The sequence below is a fragment of the Onychostruthus taczanowskii genome, unplaced genomic scaffold, assembly GCF_017590055.1.
Source record: "Onychostruthus taczanowskii isolate IOZ18803 unplaced genomic scaffold, ASM1759005v1 scaffold101, whole genome shotgun sequence".
NCBI classification, from domain to species: Eukaryota; Metazoa; Chordata; class Aves; order Passeriformes; family Passeridae; genus Onychostruthus; species Onychostruthus taczanowskii.
The window spans coordinates 145,672-170,175 of record NW_024496638.1 but is presented as its reverse complement, the minus strand read 5'-3'; the positions used below and the strand labels follow the sequence as shown (position 1 = coordinate 170,175).

Sequence of the window (24,504 nt, the reverse complement as noted above, 5' to 3'; positions counted from 1 at the left end):
CCCGCAGCCTGACCCCCTGAAATGGGAGGGGGCGAGGCCGGGGAGGGGCCGAGGGGCTCCGGGAGCGGGGCTGGAAGCACTCGCAGAAGTCCTGCCCGGTGGTGGGAATAGGGATGGGGGGACATCGCTTCTGGCACCCCCTCGGCCGGGGTTGGGGGCGGCTCCGCATCCCCCGCACCCCAGGGAGAGGCGAACCCGGGGGCTCGGGGGGGCTCCGTCCCCGTCCTCCCGCAGGGTTCCCGCGAGCCAGGCCGCTGTCCCGCCGGTCCCTGGCCGGGAGCGCCGCGGGAAGGGGCTGGGAGCTGGGAAGGGGGACCCCGAGCCCGCGGTCCGGGGGCGCTCAGGCCTTCAGCTGGTGCCACTGTGCCACCGCCTGCCGCGGGCGGGCGATCATGTCCTTCCAGTGCTTCACCTCGCCGGGACCGCTCTTCCAGGACAGGTAAATCTGCGGGAAACGCATCCCTGGAGCCACCACGGCTTCTCCATCCCCATCCCGCTGCCCGGCTCTGACGCCTTCACCCCCAAACTGCTCCAGCCCCGCTTTTCCGGCTCGGCACAGAGCCGGGCTATTTTTATCTCTCAATTTTCCATATGGCGCCGCGGAAAAGCGCGTGTGCCAGCTCTCGCTGCTGCTGCTGCCACCTCGGGGAGCCGGTGCCACCGCTCCGGCTCCGCGGATCATCACCGGAGAGCCGGGATGGAGCAGAGCTCGCTCCTAATTACGAGATCAAAAGTGATTAGCGAGCCTCAGGCCACGGCGGGGTTTTAACGGAGAGTGGGATATCATGGCCACTGCCTGTCCATCCCTGGAATGGGGCTCTTGGATGTGCCCACACTGGGGACGCTGCCCCCTCTGCCCCTGCTCAGCAGCCTGCGGCGCTGATCTGGGGATTTATTTAATGGATTTATCCCAGCTGCTGAGTTCTCCCGACCTCAGCACGGCATTTGGGGATCATGGATGGAGATTATGCCGCTCATTTGTCATCGCTGCGCTAACGATGAGCTGGGTGATTTCATGGATAATTCCACCTCTCCTGTCTCTGGGAGTAATCCCAGGGGGTGGGATCCATCTTGGTGTGGCTCCCCATACTCCCATCCCTCCATCCCTGCCTTTCTGGGAGAGCTCCAGCCCTCTGTGGCCGTGACACCCAGCACGAGGGGTTTGCACCACGCTTCACACTGGAGATGGCACCGGGCGCTGGCAGCCTGGGCCTGGCTGTCCCCGATTCCCAGCTGGGTGTCCCTCAGGCGTGTCACCCACCTTGCCAATGACATCATTGCGGCTCAGCCTGTCCTTGTCCATGACGGTGATGACGATGGTGGTCTCGCGCAGCCGCTCCGTGGGGATGTCGAAGGCGAAGGACTCGTTGAAGACGGGGTTCAGGCACCTCTTCATCACCACCGTCTTCTTCTTCTCCACCCGCTTGTCCTTGTACATCAGCCACACCTTCACGTAGGGATCTGGTGGGACAGGAGATCCCTCAGCCCCGGAGGGGAGCTAGGGAATGCTGCCCAGGATAGGGGCCAGCCGGTGCCGTACCTGAGGTGCCCCCAATGTCCATGGCTTTGAGGTTCCGCGCCTTGATGATGTTCACCACGATGGAATTGGCTGAGGGATTGTAGCACAGCGACAGCAGCAGCTCCCCACGGCTTCCCTGCAGGACACACACGTTCTCTGAGGACACCCACGTCCCCCAGAGCTCCTCTGTGGGAGCAGGGTGCTGGCACGGGACCCCCACCAGAGCAGCCCAAGGGTGGGGTTTGGGAAGGCACAGAAAATCAGGGCAGGAGGAAATGGGGCCACCCCCAGTGGGACGTTTTCTGGTCTTGCTGGAGGCAGGAGAAAGAAAAAACTTTCATTTTAAGTCTACCTGAAACAGTTTGATTTGACCCAAAATGAGACTTTAGGCTACTTAATATAAAATTTGGGAAGAGAAAAATCTCCATCAGATGCTGAAGCAGAAAATGTCCCTCTTGGGAGGGGGGGTGGTCCTGTTGGGACACTGCAGGGACAGGGAGTCACCTCCCCTCCCCTGGGGGATGGGGGGGTCCAGGGCCTTACACTGCCATCACTGCAGGGCTTCAGGTCCTTCCAGAAGGTCTGCATCTGGGTCAGGTCCACCTTGTTGAGTGGGATGGACACCTCTCCAATGGGATCATTGCGGCTGAAGCGGTCGTAGTCCAGGACCTGGAGGTACAGCACCCGCTGCACCACCTTCTCGTAGGGGAACCCTGTGACAGAGATGGAAAACCAAAGGAGGTGAGGAGCAGTTCCAGGACTGCTCCACCCTCCCTGTCCTGGTGGCAAGACCTTGGCACCAGGCAGAGGACAGGGAGCAGCCCATGGCACAAGGAGCTGCTGCCACATTAATTCCCACATCTGCACCCACCCATGGGGGCACAGAGCCTTCCAAAATTTCCCCTACATCCCCTTTATGGGATGCACATCCAGCCTGGCCTCAGTGGCTTGGCCAACCCATCGCATCACCACCAGCCACCACTCTGGTGGCTTGAGCTGAGCTGAACCCCAGGAGGGTCCCACGAGGCTCTGCTCCCACCCTGATCCCCTCCAGCCCATCCCAATCCATACCTTCGAAGAGGAAGGTCTCGTTCCAATGCGGGTTGAGGTTCTTCCTCTTGACCTTGGTCTCCAGCTTGTGCTTCTTGTCGGGGAGCAGGTAGATCTTGACGAAGGGGTCGCTGGTGCCGCTGAAGTCCTTGGCCGGCAGCTCCTGCGCCTTCATGATCTTCACGGTCAGGGTGGACTCCTGGAAGTTGTAGCCGACGCTGAACTGGATGCGGCCCAGGTTCTCCCGGCTGACGCCTTCGTGGCCCTCGTCATCCTCGGAGCCCGGGGAGAGCTGCGGGAGGGGGGCAGACGAGGGGGGTGAGCGCAGTGCCGGGGACTGGCGGGGACCCGAGCCCCGTCCCCCAGACCCCGGCCCCGCCAGCTGTCAGGGGACATCAGCCTCTCCCCGGCTTCCTGCTGCCCCCACCGCTTCCGATGGCTCCTGGCTCGGCGCCACTCGTCCCGCGGAACGGGAGCTCCAATTAGCCAAATTCCTCCTGACAGCGCATCCCTCACATGTCCAGCACCGCTCGCTCCCTCGTGCCAGCCCGGGGGACGCGTCCGCGGCACGTCGGCTCAGCCGACGGGGACTTGGCACGGCGGGCAGGGACGTGCCGGAGCGCTTGTGGATGGCGCAGGGAAGAGCTGGGAGGGTTGGATACCGAGCGTGGAGACCCCCAAACCCAGCACAGCCCACCCACCCACCATGAGCATCTCGCTGGTCAGGGAGTTGACCAGGTCGGAGACGGAGGAGTGCGGCTCCGTCTTGCGGTCGGACTCATCGTGCGGCGGCTGCCCCGGTGCCGGTGCCGCATTCCCAGCCTTCCCACCGGCCGGCAACCTGCAGGAAGAGAGGCCTTGGAGGAGAGGGGCCGGGAGCCAAGAGCGAGACAGCGAGGGGCTTCCCGGGCACCCTCTGCCAGCGGATACTGAGCCTGGGCTGTGCCAGCGCCCGACGGACGCTGCCGGGACACAGGGTGGCTGCAGCCCGCCAGCATCCTGGCCCTGCTCCCAGAGCCAGCTGGTGGCCTGGCACCTTTAGGACACGGCAGCAGGTCCCCCTGGCCACGTCCCGTGGCGATGGCAGGGACAGCGCGGTCCCCACAGCACCCACGGCTCTGGCTGCTCCTCACACACCACACCCTCTTATCCCGGTGGGTGCCAGGCACCCACGGGTGCTCCACGTGGGCTCGCTGCCCCCTGCCCCACTTTCCTGTGGCTGAGACACTCCTGGGATCACTGTCCTGGCTGTCCCCACACACGGTGGCTCCCGGGCACAGTGCCAGGCAGGGTGGGCAGCCGGGAGCGGTGGGAGGCGGACGGACAGAGCAGCGATGGAGACAGGCGGGAATGCGCCGAGGCCACGCTGCCATGAGGCACGGGGACAACGGGACACAGGCACGTGGCGGAGGGGACAGGCAGCCCGGGGTGCTCCCACCCCCCCGCCACGGCTCCTGTCCGAGCTGGGACACGGTGACAAACCACCAGACGGACCGAGAGGCGCAGGGACACACGGGAAGCCACAACATGCCACGGACACACACCACCACGCCAAGCACACGCAGACACGCGGGGAGGGGACATGGGGGGGCCGATGGGGGACACCCACACGCACACACAGGATGGCACCCAGGAAGGACCAGAGAGGCCGAGGCAGCTGGGGAGGCAAACTTAGGTTAAAACCAGGGAAAATGAAGGTGGAGGAGCCGGCGGCCGGGCCGCTGAGCGAGGAGGCGCCGGTGGAGCCGGGAATGCCGGCGGAGGTCACGGATAGCGGGAGAGAGAGCGGGAGAGAGCAAAAGAAAGGAGGAGCAGCGTCGTCCAGCGCCGGCCTGCCGGGAGGGAATGGGAGAGAGGAGCGGGGCGGGTGGACGGACAGACGGAGTCGCCGGGACAGGAGACACGCCGAGGCGCCGGGCTGGAGCCGCCGGGGACAGGCTGGAAGGAAGAAGCTGCGAAACAGGGATGGAGGAGATGTTTTGAGGAAGAAGAGCGGGTGGTCGGCAGCGTCGGGGGGCGGGAGAGAGCCGAGGCTGCCGGAGCGCGTCCCCTCCGCCGGCTGATCCCGCCACGTCCTGCGGAGTCCAGGGAACGAGGAGCGGGAGGGATGGAGGTGGGGAATGCCATGCATGTGCTGGGATGGCGTTTCGGAGCGGGCAGCTGAGGCAAGCGGGGAGCGGGGTCTTGCGGCACAGCCACCCACCCGCCGTGTCCCACGTCCCCGTCCCCTCGGCACGGGGCAGCCGGCGGCCGGCACGGGCTGCCGGTGCTCCCGGCGGGGACCGGCTGCGCAGCGCGACGCTGGGGAGGGAAGTGCTAAAAGATGGAGCGAAACCAAGCGGAGCAGAGTAAAAATAGCCGGCGGGCGAGAACGGTGCCAGTTCATCCGCACGCCGAGCACACGGGGAGGCAGCGCCCGCCGGCTTCACACCTCCTCCCCGCTCCGGAGGGATGAACACCCGCTCCCGGCGGCGCACGGACCCTCTGCCTCTGCCAGCCAGCGCCGGTGGCCGCGGCCGGGCGCCGGGGCCGGGGCCGGGTGCGCTGCCGAGCCGGCGGCACGCCGGGAATGCGGGGAGCAGCCGGAGGCGAGGGGCTGTGCCGTGCTGGAGGAGAACGGGGGTGCGGCATCCTCCCGGCCTGTGGCGCTCGCTCTGCCTCCCTGCCACCGCAGCGGTGTCCCCGGATCCCCAGGGGAGCTGCCCATCCCGCCGGGATGGAGGTGGCAGCAGCGTGTCGGGATGGAACGCGGCTCAGCCCATGCGGCATCACTTGGGGGGTACCCCCGGTGTCCCCCTGTCCCTGAGCGTGTCCCCCCGCCCCCCCTCCCCGCATGCAGCCAGGGCCGGAAAGGGCAGGAGGGGGAGGAAGGAGGGAGGAGGGAGGAGGAAGGGATGGGGGTCCTCTCGGTGCCGCTGCTCCAGAGGCAGAACCGCGGGTGCCGCTGCCGGGGAGAGCTCAGACGTCCCGGTGCCCGCTGGGCCACCCTGTGCCGCTCCAACCTTCGCGCTCCACGAGGCCAGCCTCCTCCTCCTCCTCCTCCTCCACCCTGGGTGAGGCCCTCGTCTCCTCCTCCTGCGGGACTGGCCTCGTCCTCGCTCATACCTCTTGTCCCCCTGAGCGTTCGCCTGGTTCGGCTGCGTCCCAGCGGGTTGCAGGTCGGGAATATTGGCAAAGTCATCTTGCTCTGAGAGTCCCAAAACCAGGGATAGCACCACCATCCGGCCTTCCCTGCCCGGGCGGCCCCGCCGGCAGCGGGAGAAAGAGAGAAAGAGAGAGGAGAACACAGCGTCAGGCAGGGAACCGGCAGGAGCCGGCGGCGTCCCGCGGACCCCCGGCGGCGAGGGGACCCCGGCTCTCCCCGCCGGCTCCTGCGAGGTGGCGGTGGCCGGGATGGGCGCACAGGGCTGTGGGGAGAAAGGCGCCGGCTCCAGGGAGCCCGGCAGGCGTGGATACCCGCGCTGTCCCTCTCCTCCACCGGTCCGGGCAAGGGAGGGTGCCAAAATCCTGATGAAGGGGGGAAAAGATGCCTGGAGGGGACGGGAATGAGGAAGAGCGTGACAGCAGTGGGGTGCCAGCATCATTCCATGGAGGAAGGGATTGGCGGTGCCATGGCCAGGCTCTTTGACCTCTCCGGGTCCTCGCCCGGGTCTGTAACCCGGGCATTTACCCGCGGCGCCGGGGAGGATGAACGGGGTGAAAGAGCGAAAGAAAAATCGATGGATGGGGAAAGAGGCGGTGGGAAATGACAGCGGCTCCTCCGCTGGGAAGCGGCGCTGACTCGGCACGTCTGGGCTCTGCGGCTGCTCCCTCTCCGCCAAGCCAGGCTGGAACCAGCACCGGCGCTGGGTAAACAGGGAGAACGTGACCCTCGGGATGGATGCTGAGCCGCAGCTCCACATCGGGAAGCCGGGAAATGGAGCTGGGAGGAACCTAGCAGAGGGTAGAGTGGAGAGGGGATCTTGGGCAGTGCACCCGAGGGTGCCTGGAGGAAGGTTCAGCCCTCTCACCAGAGCGGGAAGGGGTGGGATGGGCACCCAAATTTGTGTATCTCGTCTAATCCTGATGCAGGAAGTGCTGTGTCAACTCATGGAGGGGCAAGGTCAGTCCTGCATCCCCCTCCAAGTGCCATCAGCCTGCAGAAAGCAAAGCTGGGATCTCAGCATTCCTTTTTCCAGGGTGCCAGGGGGCAAACAACGGCCAGGGAGGAGCTAGAGAATCCAAGGGAAGATGGAGCCGGGGGGCCCAGCTCTGCAGAGGAGGGACAATGTCATGTGCCGAGATACGGTGACAACACGGGACTCGGATTAGTCCCTGGGGTTTGATGATGGAAATCCAGAGCCGATGGAGGAGATGGGGTTAAGGAGGATTAAAGATCCCATGGCTCCTCTGGCAGGGAATGATATCAGGGCCCTACTCACGGTCACCCTGGCACGGGAGGCTCTGCCACCCACACCGTGACAACCTGGGACAACGTCACTCCCTGGGGACCTCGCTGGTGGCCGTCCCTGGGGATGGAAGGGGACGGCCAGGGCTGTGGCAAAGCGCTTTGGGGAAGTGCAGGAGCCTTTTCCCTGAGCCCCCCGTGAGCCGAGGGGGACATGGACCTTCCCACAGGCCTTGGGCAACATGTCCCCAAGGGGATGACAGGTGAGCGGCCGCACCGGGGCAAGTAAAGGAGCAGAGGAGAGAGGGATGAGCAGAAGGGAGGAGCAGAGGAGAGAGGGAGGGAGAGAGGGTTCTAGAGAGGGATGGACAGAGGAATAGAGCAGAGCAGAGGAGGATGGAGAGGGAATGGAGAGAGCAAAGAAGCAGAGGAGAGCGATGGAGAGAGGGGTGGAGAGAGCAAAAGAGCAGAGGGACAGAGCACATGAGAGGGTGATGGAGAGCGATGGAGCAGAGAGAGCAAAGGAGGGGAAGGGATGGAGACAGGAATGGAGGGGGTGGAGAGGAGAATGCAGAGGGCAGTGATGGCGAACGCACACTTACAGGAAGGACTTCATGTCCAAGCCGCGGTTGCGGATTTGCCCCACCACGTGGTCCCAGCTGCCGGGGTTGGAGCGGCTCCTGCCCCCGGCCATCCGTTGCTTGGAGCCGGCGGCGGTGCCCTGGCGCGCCGGGCCGCCGCGGGAGCCCCGGGAGTTGGCGGCGGCGGCGGAGGAGCCGCTGTGGGCCTGGAGGTGGCCCAGGCTCTGGCTGGTGGTGGGCTGGCTGTGGTTGGCGCGCTGGTGCTGGCTCAGGGGCTGCTGCAGACTTTGCTGGCGCACGAGCGTGCGGGGCCTCTGGAATTTGGGATCGCCTGCTGAGGTGGGGATATACTCAAGGGTAGTGGCTGTGGACAGGGTGGAGTCCTCGAAACTTAGGGAGAGGAAGGGTAGAGGAGAGGAGAGAAAGGAGAAGAAGGTGAAGGGGCAAAATTGGAGGAAGGAAAAGAAGAGAGTTAGAGAGAAGATGCCCCAGCGCAGGGAGCGCTCCGGCGGGAGCCAGCGGGGGCAGCGCCCGGATCCTCCGCCTCTCGCCCGCGGCTCGGCCCTGCCGGCGGCACGGGGGGCTCGGGCCGCCACCATCCTGCCTCCCGGCGGGCTCGCCAGGGCCGGATGCCCACCCGCTCCCGCGGCCGCCGCTCCGCCAGCGCCTTCCCAGCACGCCGGCCGACCTGCTCTGCGGGATAATTAGGCTGCTGCGTGGAGGCAAATCCCGTGGCGCCCGCTCACGTGCTGCCAGCCAGCCCATCCCAGCGTCCCAGTCCCTCCCAGTCCAGCCCAGCACCCTGCAGCGGCGCCGCGGGGGCTCGGCGTCCCATCCCCTCCGTGCTGGACGCTGCGGGAAGGGGGGAATCCCGCAGCGCCGCGGCGGGGGGCCGAACCCCCCGTGGTGGTGACATTCCAGCGAGGCGTCCCCGGGGCCAAGCCAGGCTCCAACCGGGGTGGGAGATGTGGGATTGGGGGATACGGACGCAGCTCTGGTGGGACACGGAGAGCGGAGCAGCGCGGCCCGGGGCGCACGGGCTTCGCGTGGGCGGCGGAGCGGAGAGAGCAGCGGGATGCCCCAAGGAAGCGGCGCTGGCCATGCAGCACATGCGTGGCGCAGCCCATGCAGCCGCGCCGGATTGCCCACGGCAGCCTGGGAAGCTCGTGGCCGCGAGATCAGGGGAGGAAAGACCTCCCGGGAGCACGGCCTGGCACCGAGGAGTGGCCTCGAGCAGCAGCCCCCGTCCCGGCGCTGCCGGCTGGGACCGCGGGGCGAAGCTGTGCCGTCGTGCAATGCCAGCAGCGGGGACACAGAGGGAGCGGGGAGGGATAGACAGCTCCAAAAAAAAAAAAAAACCAACAAAAAAAAAAAAAAAAAGGAGGTGAAGAAAGAGCGAAAGGTGGGAGAAAGAGAGAGAGGAGGGAAGGGAGTGGAGAGGAGCGGAGAGCGAGGATGGACGGCGCCCCACGGCCGGGGCCAAAGGCACCGCCCGGACGCTGCCGCCCCCCCCTCCGCGCTGCCGCCGACCTCCTTTCGTTTTCCTATCGAATCCTAAATTAGTTCAATTTACAACCTCTCAGTCACAGGAAACTAAATCTGGCTCCTGTCGGCCCCGCGCCAGCTGGAGGCGCGAGCTCCTCCAGCGCCGTGCCAGGCGGCACCGCGCCCTGCCCGTGCCCGGATGGATCCCCCGGCACCGGCACTGCCCCACCCTCGGCCCGGACCCCCGGGACACCCCCAGTCCCGGCGGCGCTGCGCCAAGGGGATGCTGGAAAACAAGGTGCTCCGCCACGTCCCCTTAACCCTGCCCTTGCCGCCTTGCTCCATCCCGTCCGTCTGTCCGGATTCCCAGCGGGGGAACGGCTGAAGGCTGCGCCGCTCCCGCTTTTCCTGGCCTCTCCCTCCTGCTTCCCAGCGCCCGACTGGAGCGCAGCAGCCTCACGCCAAATGGGCGGTGTCACCGAGCTGTCGCGGAGCGCCGGGACCCCCCGGCTGCCACATCCCAGCGCGGAGAACCGGAGCAGAGACGGGGAACGCCGGACGGAGCCCACGGCCGGCACACCCCCGTCAGGCCCCGCCAGAGCCACGGCGCTGCCAGCAGTGAAGGGTCTCGCCGAGACCCCCACCCCGGCCTGGAGCCCCGCAGAGCCTGGCAGAGCTCGGATTTTCCCTAAATCTGATCGATCCCGAACTTTCCCCAACTTTTCTCGGCATCAGGTGGTGGCACCGGCGCCGGGTCCGGTGGCTGTGCCGGGGGCCAAGGGAGCGCACGGGGGGAAAATGCCACAGACTGTCCCTGATTGTTCCTGAGGGATGGGAGCATGGGACAGCACCTCCTGCCTTTGGGACACCACCGAGGTGGTGCTGCCTGCCCTGAGAACCCGAGCTGGGAATGCTGAGCCGCTTCCCAGCGGGATCGGGCAGGGCCACCCTCAGCGCTGGGGACAGCACCCAAAGGTGCTGCTCCTGCCCGGCTGCCTCCTCTGCTGCCCCTGAGCCAAAACACCGCTGGGAGAACGGGAAACGCCTCCTCTCCCACGGCACGGTGGTCCTGGGGACCTGTTGGCGGCCCCGGGGTCCTGTCGGTGGCCCCCATCCAAGCGCATCCGCAGCGGGGAGCGGGCGCCCGGGCCCGCAGGCCGTGGCCGTGCCGTGCCGGACCGTGCCGTGCTCACTCACTTGGACAGGCTGAGCTTCCCTGCGGCCAAGTGGCTCTGCACCGTGTGCCAGCGGCCCCGTGCGGCCTTTCCAGCTCCGGGCTCGCTGTGGGCGGACACGCTGCTCCTCATTCCATCCTCGCCGAGCCGCTGCTTGTCCCCGGGCCGGCCGTCGCGGTCCCCGGACAGCCCGGCGGCGGCCGACGCCGTCAGTTTGGCCCCTGATAACAGAGAGCCACTGGGCCGGGCCGGCGGCCGGACCCCCCCAGACAGACACGAAGGGAGCCGGACGGACACACGGATGGACGTGGAAAACGTGGGGAGCCGTCGGGGAATGAGGGGAGGGCGACAGAGCCGGAGGGGGCAGACGGACAAGAGACGGACAGACAGACAGAGAGAGAAAGAGAGACATCAGCACTGCAAAGGAAAAAAAAAAAAAAAAAAAAGGGGGTCCTGGCGCGGGATGCGTGGGGGCCTCGGCAAAACATCCAAGAGAAAGGGCGGAGGAGGGAGAGGGGTCGGGAAGGAGGGTCCCGCTCGCCGGCAGCCCAGCCCCGGGGGGACCCGTCCCCGCGCCGAGGGGGTGCCCCCAACGCGCAACCCCGTCCTGGAGGGAGATCCCGGCCGGCCCCGGGAATGCGGGAAGGAGGGGTTGCTCGTCTCCATGGGACGGCCCATGGGGTGGCGTGCGGGGAGCCCGGGAGCAAGAGGAGGAGGAGAAGGTGGAGGGAAAGGGGAGGAGGAGGAGGAGGAAGGCGAGTGGGTGCTGCCCATATACTCACTACACGGAGCAAATTCGGTAAGGAGAGACTCACTTGAGGGAAAGGCGCGGATCACCGTACGGAGCGTAAGGAGAAATGTTTAGGATAAACTCCTTGGGAGGGTAGGAGCTCCATTTCTGCTGCACTGTGTTGTCATTGTTATTCCAAAAGTCTCTGTCTAGATCGCTACAGCGGCCGGATTCCGGGGGAGAAAGAAAAGGGAAATACAAGAGAGAGAAGCTGAATTCCTGCGAGAGAGAAGGAAAAGCAGCCCTCCGCCCCCGGAGCGCCAGGATCCTGCGGAGAGAGACGGGGAGCCCACCCTTGGACACCAACACACACACACACACACACGGGCACGGACGGAAGGATGGACGGAAGGATGGGAAGAGCTGCGGAAAGACAGGAGCGGGCGGCTCCGCCGGCTGGGAAGGAGAGAAGGATGTGGGGGGTGACGGGGGTTTCGGCGAGTGCGGCGCCTGCACGGCATTCCCAAAGGTGTGTCCGTGCGCCCTCGGCACGCGTGTCCGTGTGTCCTCGCCTGCTCAGCAGCCGGGTCCTGGAAGCGCTTGGTTAACTGTGACACTGCTGCGTGTTGGGGACACTTCCGGATCCCTTCCCCTGCGGATCCCTTCCCTTGCGGATCCTTTCCCATGGAACCAGCCTGCTGCCAGCACAGAACCTGGACCTCCTGGCTCTGGGAAGCCACTGGAGCTGCGTGCCAGGGGCTGGGGGGGCCCAGCAGCTCCCCGCTGGTGTTGGGAGACTGGAGAAGTCTCCGATGCCCACCTGCAGCTCCGGGTTGATCCCAGCTGTATGGAATGCGCTGGAGTTTGGGAAAGCTGCCTGTGCCATGCCATCGGGTGGGATGAGCCTTCCCCTCCATTCCCAGCTCATCCTGGTTGGCTGGGAGCAGCAGTCCAGGTGCCCTTGCACCCCGGTAACACCCAGACCAACCATGGGAGGAAGTTTTCCAAAGGCTTATTCCAGGCAGGAGCCTTTTCCCTACTGGTGGTCCAGCTTCTTGCTCCCTGGAGGTCTGCAGAGGGTGTGGAGACGCAGTGCTGGATCTGGGATGCCCAGGAGAACACCCTCAGCTTCCAGGCTCCACTTCACTCCCTACCCAGTGCCGTGGGATATCCCAGCTTGGCTCTCCTTTCTCCATGGAATGCCCGTGGGATGCAGAGCTGCTCCAGCCCCGCTGGGCAGAGCTCAGAATCCACACACCCAGGCCTGGAGCATCCCTGGGGACACCCACGCCGTTGTTCCCGTGACTCCATCATGCCCACTGCTCAGTGGGATGCACGAGGATGCTGGAGACACCCACCAGCTCTCCCAGTCTCCCGGAGCCCCTCTCCAGCTGGGAGAAGGGATGGCCACCTCTGTCCTTCCTCTCCCCCCCCATCCTGGCACCTACTTGATGGTTTTCTTTTCGCTGCGGCCTCGGCTGGAATCCGGAGTTCCCACAGTCTCCAGGGAAGTCTTGTAACGCTTTCCCTGTGGAAAAGAGAGGAGAGGGGGGTCGGGGGGTTGCAGAGGACCCCTGGAGTATCCCAATGGAAGATGGGAGCTGCCACCACTTAGAGAACTTGACATGGATTTTGCCCTTTCCCTTATGGTCTCCAGGCTCCATCCCACCCATCCAGGCAGCAAAATTCCCAAAGGCTCCATCCCTTGGTCCCTGGGCGCTCGTGCCCTGCATCACCCTGAGGACAGCATGGCCACCAGCATCCCATTCCATGGCCTCACTGGGAAGGAGTGGATAATTTTAGGCCTAATTGTGCCTGAATTAATTGAGTTCACCTTTCCCAGCGCCAGGGAAGTGCTGCCGTAGGATAATGAAGCTGGAGCTGGCTCCAAACTGGGGCTGGTAATCAGGGCACTCCGGCAGGTTCCGAGCGCTGCTCTGAGCCAGGGTGGGCAGGAGCCAATTAATGCCAATTATCCAACAACTGGGAACGAGGATGCTCCATGCAGTGCCAGGTGGATGAGGTGGGATGGGAACAGCTGCTGGAGCAGGATGGGGTGGAGAACCAGCCCTCCCATCCCACTGTCCTGGATCCCAGGAGGCAGGCCTGACCCAGCCTGCCCGTGGAAGGGGAATGTTTCTCCTTTCTCCTCCTTCCCAGCCTCTTCATATCTACATGGAGCTATCTCCTTGGCTTGCTGGGACACCTGGATCCTCAGCACAGTGTCCTTGGGCAGCCATGGGCTAATCCTGCCAGGAGCTGCAGGGGAACACCTGGACCTCCTTGGATTCCCAAGGGCCAATTCTGCCAGAAGCTGTAGGGATGTTGGATCTCCTTGGATGCCCAAGGGCTGCTGGGAGCTGCAGGGAAACACACCTGGACCTCCTTGGATTTGCACTGGCTCATCCTGCCAGGAACTGCAGGATGTTGGATCTCCTTGGATGCCCAAGGGCTGATGCTGCCAGGAGCTGGAGGGCAACACCTGGACCTCCTTGGATGCCCATGGGCTAATCCCAGCGGGAGGCACAAGGGTGCCTGACCTTGCTGGATGCTCACAGGCCATCCTAGAGGGAATCACCTCCCAATCCGTGTCCCCAGCTGCGGTGGCTCGGGGCTCCTGAGGACACGGCAGCGGTGGCGGCGTGGGCACGGCCCGGAGCCGGCCGGCCAGGCCTGGCTGTCATTCCCACAGAGCCGCTCCAGCTCCGGGTGCTCTCCAGGCCCGGTTGGGATGTGCCTTCCCGGCCAATTTACACTTCTTTGTTCCTCTGCCAGCTCCAGCCTCCTCCTTTCCAGTGCTTTTTCCTCCTCCAGCTCTCTCTCCCCATCCCCTGGGCGGCACCTGGAAGGGCCCTTCGCACCTCCCGCTGCCTCATCGCCGTGCGGATCCCCTCTCCCATTCCCAAGGGAATGCTGCCTTCCCACGGCTGGGGGTGGGCATCTCCCTGGCGGGAAGCGCCGCTGCCATCGCAGCACTTGACCCAGATTCGATTCCGATGGCGAAGGAAACGTGGCCGAGCACGTCCTGCTCCCGGGAGAGGAGCAGCAGGAGGAGGAAGGACGCGGGGCGGGAGGGAGCGCTGTCCCAAGCCCCCGGTGGGAGTCGGGGAGGGAAGCAGGGATGCACAGCGGGCGGCGGGAATGGCTCACGGCACCCGGCGCTGCCAGGGACGGGCTGGCCGCCTTCCCACGGGGCTTTTCCAGGCAGGAGCGTGCCCAGCAGGACAGGGGCCAGCTCGTTCCGGCTCGTCACCAATATATATCCATATATTTGGAAACTTCCCTTTGTGCCACACAAACAGTTTCGCCCAAACATTTCATTAGCACATCCGGAAAAGCCCAAATAAAAGCTGCAGCCGGCAGCTCCGGGGAGCTGCCTCCGCTTGGCTGCTGCCCTGGAAGAGGGAATCGCCCCCTGGCCGGCGGCACGGGGGGCGCGCCGGGATGCCGGGAGGGCGGGAGGGAAGCGGGACACTCACCATTTTCCGCTGGCACCACTGGCAGATCCCGCAGAGGACGATGGTGACGCTAAGGCTGACGGTGATGATGGCTGAGACCAGGAGGACGTCGCGGGAGGGGGTCCCTGGGGGGAGCAGAGCACAAAGGGGGGATCAGACCTAAATCCTGGGGTGTTCCTCGCCTGCGCCGGGGTGCAGGGAGGGAAAGCACAGGGAATGTGGTCCCACAGGTTCCAATTCCATTCTGCAGTGTCCCGTCACGGTGGCCACCCCCTTGGGGTGAGCTCCCGGCGAGTGTGTCCTGGGGACAATCCGGCCTGAGCACTTCCCAGGAGTGCAGGCTGGAGCTTTAATCCCCACTGGCACCCCAGGAGCGCCGGCACAGCCGACAAAGGCCACGGCCGCTGCTTTGTGGGCCAATTCCACATGGATTCATCCCAAATGGCAGTGCAGGCCTGCTCCTCCCCAGCCTGGGGACCTTGGGGGCCACCTTGGAGACCCCAAAAGCTTGGGAAGGACCCATCAGCCTCATCCAGCACTTCTGCTCGCATCCAGGCTCCCAGCATGCAGGACGACCACCGTGGGGTGAGGATACGGACCCAAGGCGGCTCGGAGGGGTCCAGTGGGACCCCAAACCAGCTCAGCTCTGTCTCCAGGCAGGACCCTCACCACAGCATCCCTGTGGATGCTCCGCATCCCGCCGTGCCCGCTGGGATGGGATTGTCCGTGGCGGGAGCCCCAGCTGGCGGTGGGAGGCAGCGAGGCCGGAGCAGCGCCGGGAGCGGTGCTGCAGTATAAATATTAAACAATAAATGTTAATAATTAATTCGCCCGCAGACCTTGTTATTGTAACGAAAATTCCCGGCGGCTCCGAGGCCGGGGTGAGTCAGAGTGGACCGGGAGGGGGGATCAGGGCTCTGGAATCGCCCCCGGCACGTGCCGAGGCTCCCGCAGCTCCCACATCCCCGCTGGAATCCGACGAAGAAAGGGGGTGGTGACCATGAAGGGGGGATTTATAGCAAATCCTTGAGCAGGAGATGAGGGTGGCATGCGGTGGGGGTGGTTTTGGGGACAGGTCCCCCCTGCAGCACCCGCGCTCTCTCCATCCAAAGGCAGCTCCTCCATCGCTCCCGGATCACGAGGAGCCTGTGTATAAAACTCACATAGCAACTGTTGCCTAGGAGGGAATTTGGGACCAGCCCTTAATTTCCAACATTTATAAACCCCGGCTGGATAAGCTGCCGGGGGAATGGGAAGCAGCCGGCACGGCCGGGGAGCGCCGGGCGCCCCTCGGCTGCGACCCCGACCAGCGCAAGCGGCACCGGGACCGCTGGGCGGGCTGGGAATTGGGATGAGCTCTCCTTGCCCCGCCGCTTGGTGCTCCCTGCTCCAGCTTGGGAGCACCGTGACCCCCCTGGCTGAGCCCGGAGCTCCGACAGATCCTTCGGTCCTCGCGGGATCGAGTTCATCCTCAAATTAATCTGGAGATTGGGAATCAAAGGAGGAGGCGAGGGAAGGGGTGGGCACTGCGAGGGCCGTGGCAGTGCCTGGAGAGGGACATCAGCGAGCGCCGGCTCCCGGGGCCAAATTCCCTGTGCCAAGGTGCCACCACCGCCCCAAACCTGGCGTCACCCCGTGATCCTGATGGATTCACGGGCGGGATCCCGCCTGGGGGGCTCCAGGGGTGTCCCTGTGCACGAGGTGGATCCGGCCCTTCCCGGTGGGATCACGCCGTGTCCCCAGAGCGGGGGGAGGGATTCCGGCCCCCAGGCTGCGCCGCCCTCAGCATGACTTAAATGACTCGTTTTCCAGGCAATTAACGCTCGATTAATTAAAGACTCGGAGCCGCTCGGAGTTCCTGGCGCGTCCCCAACCCTGGAGCGCGGTGTGGGGGTCCCTGTGCCGTTGGGATGCGCGGCACGGGATGCCCTGGGGCGGGTGGATCCGGGGGGGACGCGGGAGCTGCGTGGCACCGGGACACAGCCCCGGGAGCGGGTGACAAGGTGGAAACGCGACGCTTGTTTACGCCGCCGCTGGCCCTCCTTCCCTGCCGCTCTCCATAAATCTCCGCGGCTGCCAGCGCGCATCCAGGCGGGAGCACGGAGACAGCTGGGTGGGACTTGGGGGTCCACGGCCATGGGGTCCCTGCGGTCCCAAATCCCAGCGGCCCTTCGCCGGTCCTGCCTCATCCCGAGGGCACAGTGAGGGGGTGCCACGAGGCGGAGACCACACGTCCCTCCTCGGAGGGATCGAGGTCCCAATCCCGTCCCACGTGCTGGCAGAGCAGGGGATGCTGCGGAGGCTGGGAAGGGGGTGGAACATCCCTGCGGCTCTTTCATCAGGATTCAATGCCACTTGAAGGGATATAATTCCACTTTTTCAGGCCGTTATTGATGAGGGGATTACCTGCCTCCTTAGCGCCGCAGTTCTCCAGCGTGGGATTTGTGTGGTGCTGCGTGAGCCAGGGAAGAGGGTCCCTGTTCCGGGGGGAGAGGGCTCTGGATGCAGGCAGAGGGTCTCATGTCAGGGGAGAGGGTCCCTGTGCCAGTGGAGAGAGTTCTGGATACAGGGGAAGGGTCTCCATGGCAGATCTGGGACAGGCAGGGAACCCCCTGCACCCTTCACAGTGCCCACTTTGGGGTGGGAGATGGGGAATGTTTGGGAGACAGGGATGCCGTCACGTGCCTATCCTCCTTTATCCGCCGCTCCTGCGGGCTCGGGATTAGCTGCCTCCGGAGCACGAGTGAGCTCTGGCCTTTATGGATGTGAGGAAACACTTCAAACCCGACCCCGGCACAAGGAGAGGTGTGGAGATCCAAGAGGGATTAGTTCTCTCCAGCGGCGTGCGAGTCGGAGATCCGGCAAGATGCACCTGGAGCTGGGAAGAGCTGCCAGTGCCAACAGATCCCACACACGGTGTGTGCAGGAATGGTGGATGTGGGAGCCATGGCACAGCCCATTCCAGGGGCGCCCAGAAGTATCCCTCAGCATCCTGGTGGCCCTGTGCTTCTTGATAGCCCTGGGCATCCCAATGATCCCGCACATCCCAGCATCCCTGTGCATCCAGGTGGCCCGGGGCATCCTGGTAATCCTGCTCTTCTTGGTAGACTTGTGCATCCCAGTGAGCCTGCACATCCCAGCATCCCTGTGCGTCCTGGTGGCCCTGGGCATCCCAGTGTCCCTGAACATCCTGGTAGTCCTGGGCATCCTGGTGATCCTGTGGGTTTTGGTGCGTCCCAGTGAGCCTGCACATCCCAGTGTCCCCGTGCACCCTGGTGGCCCTGGCACCTTAGTGGCCCTGAGCATCCCAGTGTCCCTGTGCATCCTGGTGGCCCTGGCACCTTGGTGGCCCTGGGCATCCCAGTGTCCCTGTGCAGCCCAGCAGCCTTGGACACCTTGGTGGCTTTGTGGTGCCGGTGGCCCTGTGCACACTCAGCTCCAGGACAGGCTCAGTGAGACCATCAGCCTCACGGGCAGCTCCACCCATCTCCCCCCAGTTCCCTGTTTCCCTGTGCCTATCCCAGGATTCAGACCCATCACCTCCAGCCAAAGCCCTGGGGCAATGCTGGGAAGGAAAAGCCCCTGCAAGGGGCATCCAGGGATGGCTCCAGCTTTCCCAAAAAATAGCTCCTGCTCAGGATGGAGAGGCTGGAATCTCCACGGAGTGCCAGAGGCTTTGGATGAGCAAAGGCTTTGGAACAAGCCTCACACCTGTGGCACCACGGCTGGAACCAACCTCTCTGCAGGTGTCCCAGTGAGGATGGCCCTGTCCAGGCTCTCAGGGCCATATTTTTGGGTCCAGACCCCAAAATTCCCAGCTTTTGTGGACACCGCGTCTCCCTGGCAGCTGCTCAGTACTGCAGCCCCATCTCCTGGAGCATCCTCCCACTCACCCTGTTCCAGCGGCGAGATCCATGGACGCCAAGCACCCTGGGGGGGCAAAATCAAAGCTGTGGGGAGCCCCGCCAGGCCAAGCTCCCGCTGAGCTCCCTGGAAGTGGTGATCAAAGCCGACATCCACGGCTCCACACGGAGAAACGGCTCCACGTGCCGAGCCGCCAAACCGGCAGCGGAAACGCGTGCATTCCCGGGAAAAGGGCAGCGGGAGAAGGTGCCAAGAGAGCAGCGCGTCCCCCCGCCCCCCCCCCCAACATTCCACCGTGCGCCGTCGGCGTCGTGAGCTGCGGAGCCGGAGCGGGATGTGACGCCGAGCCTGGTGGGGATGGTGGTGCCGGGGAGGAGCTGTGGGATGGGAAGGGATAGGGCAGGAATGCGGCGTCGGAGCAGCCCCTCGTGCTGCCGGGGTGGAGGGCCGCACGGCACCGAGCGAGGTGGCCGCGTTGTCACGCCGGGGCTTCCCAGATGCTGCCTGCCTGGCGCCAGGCCATTAATTCCTCCTCTTCTCATCCTCCCACTCATTTGCTTGATATTTCCCAAACCTCTTATTTTTAGGATGCAGCTGAAAAGCTGTGAATTTGCAGCTTTCGCTCCTGTGCAGGATCCCGGGCTGGGGGGAGCCGGCCAGGACCCCGGCGGGCACAGCAGGAGCGTGGAATCCAAGCCCTTGGCACAGGGAGAGGGAGAAGGGATGGGCACGGAGGGGGACGAAGCTTTGCTGCCATGCCTGGTAACAACCCAGTGGGCATTTTGGGAATGCTGTGAGCCGGGCTTGGCGTGTCACGTGGAAGAGCTGGAGGGCTGGGCCAGCTGGGTCCGGTGGTGCCACCTGCCCACGTGTTCCCAGGTGGCTCTGTAGATGTGAGGGATCACTGGAAGCCCCACGGCCATCCCGTTGCCCAGCAGGATCCTGGAATGAGCCTCGGGGAGAGGAGTGGTGCCACAGCTCAGCACCCCAGGCGTGCTCTGGGCGAGAACGGGCGTCTGCTCCCCATCTGCCTGTCTATCCGTGCTCCCCCTCTCCAACACATCCATCAATCTCTCCATCCATCCATCCGTCCATCCATCCCTCGTACACATCTGCCTCTCCATCCAGCCATCTGTCCATCCCCCGGAGCTGTCAATCCGGCCGGCTCTGCCTCCCCCACGCCGAGCTGCTAGTCCTGGGGGGCTTTGGGTGGCAGAACCTGCCAACACCCGCCCCACCACAGGGGGCTGGGCCAGGTGAACCCCGTCCCAAAACACTGCACAGCTCTGGCCAGATGCTCCCGGACATGCCCTATCCCCTCCAGCTGCCGTGCATGGATGAGTGCCTCCTGTGTCCCCTCCAGCCCTGATGCCACCCATCCCTGCTCCATGGCCACGGCAAGCAGGAGCTGGGGATGGAAGGAGAATTTGGCAAGGGAAGGCGCTCCTTCCCTGGTGCTGGGCTATTTTTGGCCGAGGATTTCCGGAGAGCCGTGTGGTTTCTCTGCCTCGTGGTCCCCACAGTGCCTCTCTTCCCGAGGAGCACCCAGAACCTCGGAGCCCCCTCTGCTCCCATGGTTTTCATCCATCCCCATCCCTATCTTCATCCCCATCCCCGCCCCTGCTCCCTAGAGGACGCCGCTCATCCCCTGGCCAGGCTGGTGCTCCACGTCATCCCGGCTCCAAAATGAGCCCTTGGGCATCGCTCCCCACCCTGGAGTCACCCCAGCCCCCCTTCCCTTGGCGCAGAATCCTCTCCTGGCGCTGGCAGCGGGCACGGAGGAGCGGGCTGGGCTCTCATCCCGAGTGGCACTGCCAGCTCTCGCGCCGTCGCCACTTAGCCTCTCGCCCCGGGGCTCTCCATCATTCCCGAGCCCTTCGGGTGACAGCAGGAGAGAGGCAAGGCAGAGAGCCAGCGGCTCCCAGGAAACAAGGGCGGGCAGGCTCCTTGCTGCCCATCCCGGCCCCACGAGCCCCCGCTGGCTTCCCCAGCTCCCTGATTCCCCCCGGGCAGTGCCCCCCGGGTCACGTCACGTGTTGTGACAGCAAGGCCACCGTGGGGACAGGATTCCCGCAGGGAGTTCAAGGATGGGAGATGCTCAGGGTCGGCCACAGCCCTCAGACCCTGGGGCTGGCGGGGCTGGGAGAGGAAGAGGAGGCTTGGAGGGGAGCACATGGAAAGATGGAGAAAAGCAGCTCGGAGGGAGGAGGCAGAGGAGGGGAATGAAGGGCCGAGGAAGGCCCCGGAGGGAGGACTGGGAACTCAGATATGGAAAGGTACTCGGGGTAGGTGGGGGTGGTGGAAATTCTCCAGGAGATCCTGATCGCGGGGCTGCATCCCCCAGGGACACAGAGGCAGGGTCATCCATGGGGCAGCAGGGATGGTCATCCATGGTGGAGCGGGGACAGCACCCTTTTCGCCCCCGCAGCCACCAGTGTCCCACAGCCCCATCCGCAGGGGAAAAGCCGATCACCCCTCCTTCCCTGGATACCCGGAACCCCCCGGGGTGCATCCCTCGGGCTGTTTCCCCCTCGGAGGCACGGGAGCAAGGCTGCTGTGCTGTGCCGTCCCTCCGCCGCCGCGCTGGCTCCGTCCCCGCCGGCGCGACCGCTTCCCTTCAAACCTCATTAACTCCCCCCAAGGTGACCCTCCCTCCTGCAGCCAGGCCCGGGGACGCCAGGAGGGGACGGGGCGCTGGGGGGACACCCGGAGCTGGCAGGCGGGCGCGGAGCCTGCCGTGCCACAGCCAGGCTGGCACCCACAGGGATGGGGGATGCTCCGCTTGGCCATCCCAGCCCGCCGCCCCCCACGCCCAGCCCGGCCCCACACACGTCCCCCAGGCCCCCCCGCCAGGCACAGCCAGGGGGGTCCGTCCCCCTGCTCGACGCTGGGGCTCTGCCCATCGTCCCCGCGCTCCGGCGGCTCTCCCGGAGCCGTTCCCTTGCCGGCTCCATCCATAATGGATATTGTAGCTGAGCCCCCGGGGGCCGGGGGGTGGCAGCGATATTATCTGCATCTGTCTTCATTCCCCGCTCCCCCCCTCCTTCCTCGGCAGGCGGAAAAGCCGCGAGATCAGGCGCTGGAAAAGCCGCCTCCAGCTCCTCTCCTGCTCCTCGGAGTCAGGGGGGATCAGCAAGACCTCCCTGCCAGACCCCTCGCCCGGCGGGGAGCCCCCCAGATCCTTGTCCTTGCTGTGCCCCAGCCGTGCTCAGGAGGGTCCTGGGACACGTCAGTGCGGGCGTGGGGAGGCTGAAAGGGTTCGAATTGGTGGCGACTGCTGGGAGCAAGGAACCCCCACCGTGGGGGGCTCGGCATCCGCGTGGACCCTCCCCCCCGCCGGGGAAAATGGGATGGAGTCGCCGTGGGGGGACAAAGGGCCGGGGTGAGGCCGCGGGGGATGCTCCGAGACGCCGGCAGGAGCATCCCTGGGGCTGGAGCAGAGGGGCTGCCTGGGAGGGGGACCCCAGAGCGGCGCAGCACGGGGGTCCCGGCTGGGGCTGGGGCTCCCGCTCCGTGTGGCGCCGTGCGGGACGCGAGGCTGCAGCAGGTGCCCGGCTCCCGGCGAGGCCCGTGCGCTGCCATCCCTGCGCTCTTTGTCTGCCTTCCCGCCCGTCACGCTCCCTCATCCCGCTCCCAGCCCCTCCGCCGGCCCCCGCCTCGCTCCTCGCCGTGTGCCGGCTCCTTTGGAAGCCCGGCTTTCCTCCCGAGCCCCGGGGAGCTGCTCCCACGGCCGCGCCAGCACCAGGGGCTCCATCGCCCGCTCCGAGGCGGTGCGGGGGGAAAACAGGCAGCTGCTGCCTGGTTATTGATTCACCACCTCCAGCCGCCGCGCGGCTCTGCTCGGAACGCTTCCAGCCGGGAAAGATGGGGACGTGGGGAGCAGGGGCCCCGGCACCTGCTGGCCGCGCTGAGACGGAGCTTTGGGGATGCGAATGTCACCCCAGAGGGGACAGCTGTGCCAGCAGCGGGGACAGCGATGGGGAGGGAGGGGGGGAGCCTGGCAGGGACAAGGGAGCTGTCCGGTGTTCCCAAAGCAAGGGGGACGCTGTCCCTGTGGCACCGAGGGCAGCTTTGCGAGCAGCCCCAAGCTCTGCTTCGTGCTTGGACGCGGCTCTCCTGACACAGGGTTTGGTGGTCCCCCAGCAGCACAGCCCCCTGCAGCTCCCCAAAAAAGCCTCCAGCTGGCCGGAGCTGCTTTGGGAAGCGCCTCAGCTTGATCCCAATTCCCAACACCCCTTGCCAGCCCAGCCCAGAGTCCCTCGGGCATCTCCAACCCCAGAACCAGACCACCCCAGCAGCACCTCCGGGCTCCACGTTACCCCCCAGATCCCTCTTTCCCTGGGCAGCAAAGTTGCCAAATTTCACTGCATCTTCTCCCCCCATGAAACACAGCCAGTGCTGGGGGCCACAGCCACTGTCCCTGCACGGTGACACGGAGCAGGGGACGAGGAGGACGAGGCTGGTGCCACCTCGGGCAGGGTTTTGGGGGAACAACAGGCACTGCTTCACCCCGGGATGTGGCTTGTCTGGCTCAAATTCCCAAATTCTGCGGGGGTGTGAGGTGACAGCCTCCATCAGGGTGGGGGACAGACCCCCGTCAGCACCATGTCTGGAAAATCCAGGAAAGGTGGGAACATCCAGGGAAGCAGGCAGTGCCAGGGTGCTGCACAGGTGTGTGCACCCCCAGCACCCCAGGGCTCCAGGCGCCACGGCACAGCCGCCGCCGCTGACGTGGGAAAACTCCCACGTGACGGGAGCCCCAGCAGCCGGGGAGCACGGGGTTTGGGAAGCGGGGAGAGGGGGTCTGTCCCCCCAAATCCGGCAGCTCGAGCTCTGCCCTGGGAGCTTCCAGCCCGCCAAGCAGAGCTGGCGATGGCACAAGCAGCCGTCAGTGGCCCACCGGCCAACGACGGGGACATCTGGCAGGGACAAGGGGGACAAATTGGGGGCAGGTGCAAAGTTTGGAGGGGGAACAAGGCAGGAGCAAATCTCGGGCACCGGGAGGGAAGAGCAGCCCTGTCACGCTGCTGCCGGTGGGGACAGGCTGGCGTCCCCCCTGTGCCACCCAGCCGGGTGACCTTGGGCCAAGCAGTGCCGTGCCGCGCTCCGGGCATCCCTGCGGGGTCGCGGTGGCACGGGATGGAGCCGCTCCCGGTGGGAGCGCTCAGCCCGCGGGCAGGCGCAAAGTTCCCCTGGAAGGCGGCTCGGCCGGAGCTGCCAACTCCCGGGCAGCGGTGACGCTGTCACCTGCCGTGGGTGACAGCGCGTGGCGGTGCCCGGCGCGCCCCAGCCGGCCGGATCCCGCAGGCCTGGCACCTGCAGCTCTCCCCGGCGGCGCCCGCTGTCCCCGCGTCCCCGCCGGCACGTCCCCACGCCACCGCAGGACACGCTGTCCTTCTGTCCGCTCCCCGGGCCCCGGGACACGGCCGGGGACAGCTGATCCGCATCGCTCCGGCAGCATCCCTGTGTCTCCGCACCGGCTCGGGCACCCCCAAAACGTCCCCGCCAGCGTCCCAGATTCCCTGGTGCGGGGCCGACTGCTGCCTTCCCAGCATGAGCTCAGCAAATCCGCGCCGGAGAAAGCCCCTTCCCCAGCCGCCCACCCCCGCGTGTCCCGGTGTCATTCCGGAGGTGCAGCAGGACGGGGCACGGGGACCCCCAGAAGGACGAAGGGGGCGGGAGGTGAGGAGCAGGGATGGGCTGACCGCTGGATGCTGCTCTGGATGGCGGGATTTGGGGCTCTGCCGAGGGGTCTGGGGGTTAGCTGGGGGTCTGGGGAGCGGGATGCTGGCCCCGGGGCTTGGGGTGTCCCGGGGGGGATCCGGGGCTCCAGCAGCTCTGCAGGGTGAGGAGAGGGGGGGATGTACTGGATGCTTGTCTGGGCGCTGGCGCCCAGCGGGATTTGGGGCTCGCTCCGTGTTTTTTGGGGGGCTGGGGAGCAGGATGCTGCCCGCGGGGGTCGGGGTGTCGCCGGGCGGGGGGTGTCGGTGGCTCCGGCAGCTCCGCAGCGCGGTGACAGCGGCGGCGGTGACTTTCTCCCCAAACTACCGTAACTCCCGGGGAGGCGCGGGGGGAAGCGGGCAGCGGCCACGGCGGATCCCCGGGGGGGCGGCGAGCGGTCGGCCACCCCCGGTGCGTGTCCCCGCGTCCTGCGTGTCTCCGTCCCCCCCCTCCCCGGCGGCCCGGGGCTCACCTGCGCTGGCAGCCTCCGGGTGCAGGTACATGGTGGCGGGCGGTGGCGGGGCGCGGCGGGGC

At 65.8% G+C, this 24,504-nt stretch overlaps 1 protein-coding gene across 4 annotated transcripts; it reads right to left on the bottom strand.

The window, feature by feature from the left end:
• Positions 1-60: 60 nt before the first annotated feature.
• SYT7 (synaptotagmin 7) lies at positions 61-24,473 on the bottom strand. Of its 4 annotated transcripts, XM_041410900.1 has the most exons (13): positions 24,443-24,473; positions 14,407-14,510; positions 12,376-12,455; positions 11,013-11,144; positions 10,220-10,435; positions 7,559-7,927; positions 5,675-5,800; positions 3,275-3,410; positions 2,591-2,861; positions 2,063-2,232; positions 1,541-1,655; positions 1,262-1,461; positions 61-445 (listed from the first exon to the last, which is right to left on the bottom strand). In XM_041410900.1, the coding sequence occupies exons 1-13, from the start codon at positions 24,471-24,473 to the stop codon at positions 341-343; spliced, it is 2,055 nt and encodes a 684-aa protein (XP_041266834.1). In that variant the 3' UTR covers positions 61-340. The 4 variants fall into 4 exon arrangements, with proteins under 4 accessions (XP_041266834.1, XP_041266851.1, XP_041266843.1 ...); XM_041410917.1 differs by lacking the exons at positions 5,675-5,800; positions 7,559-7,927; positions 10,220-10,435; XM_041410909.1 differs by lacking the exons at positions 5,675-5,800; positions 7,559-7,927; positions 11,013-11,144.
• Between the last annotated feature and the right edge of the window lie 31 nt (positions 24,474-24,504).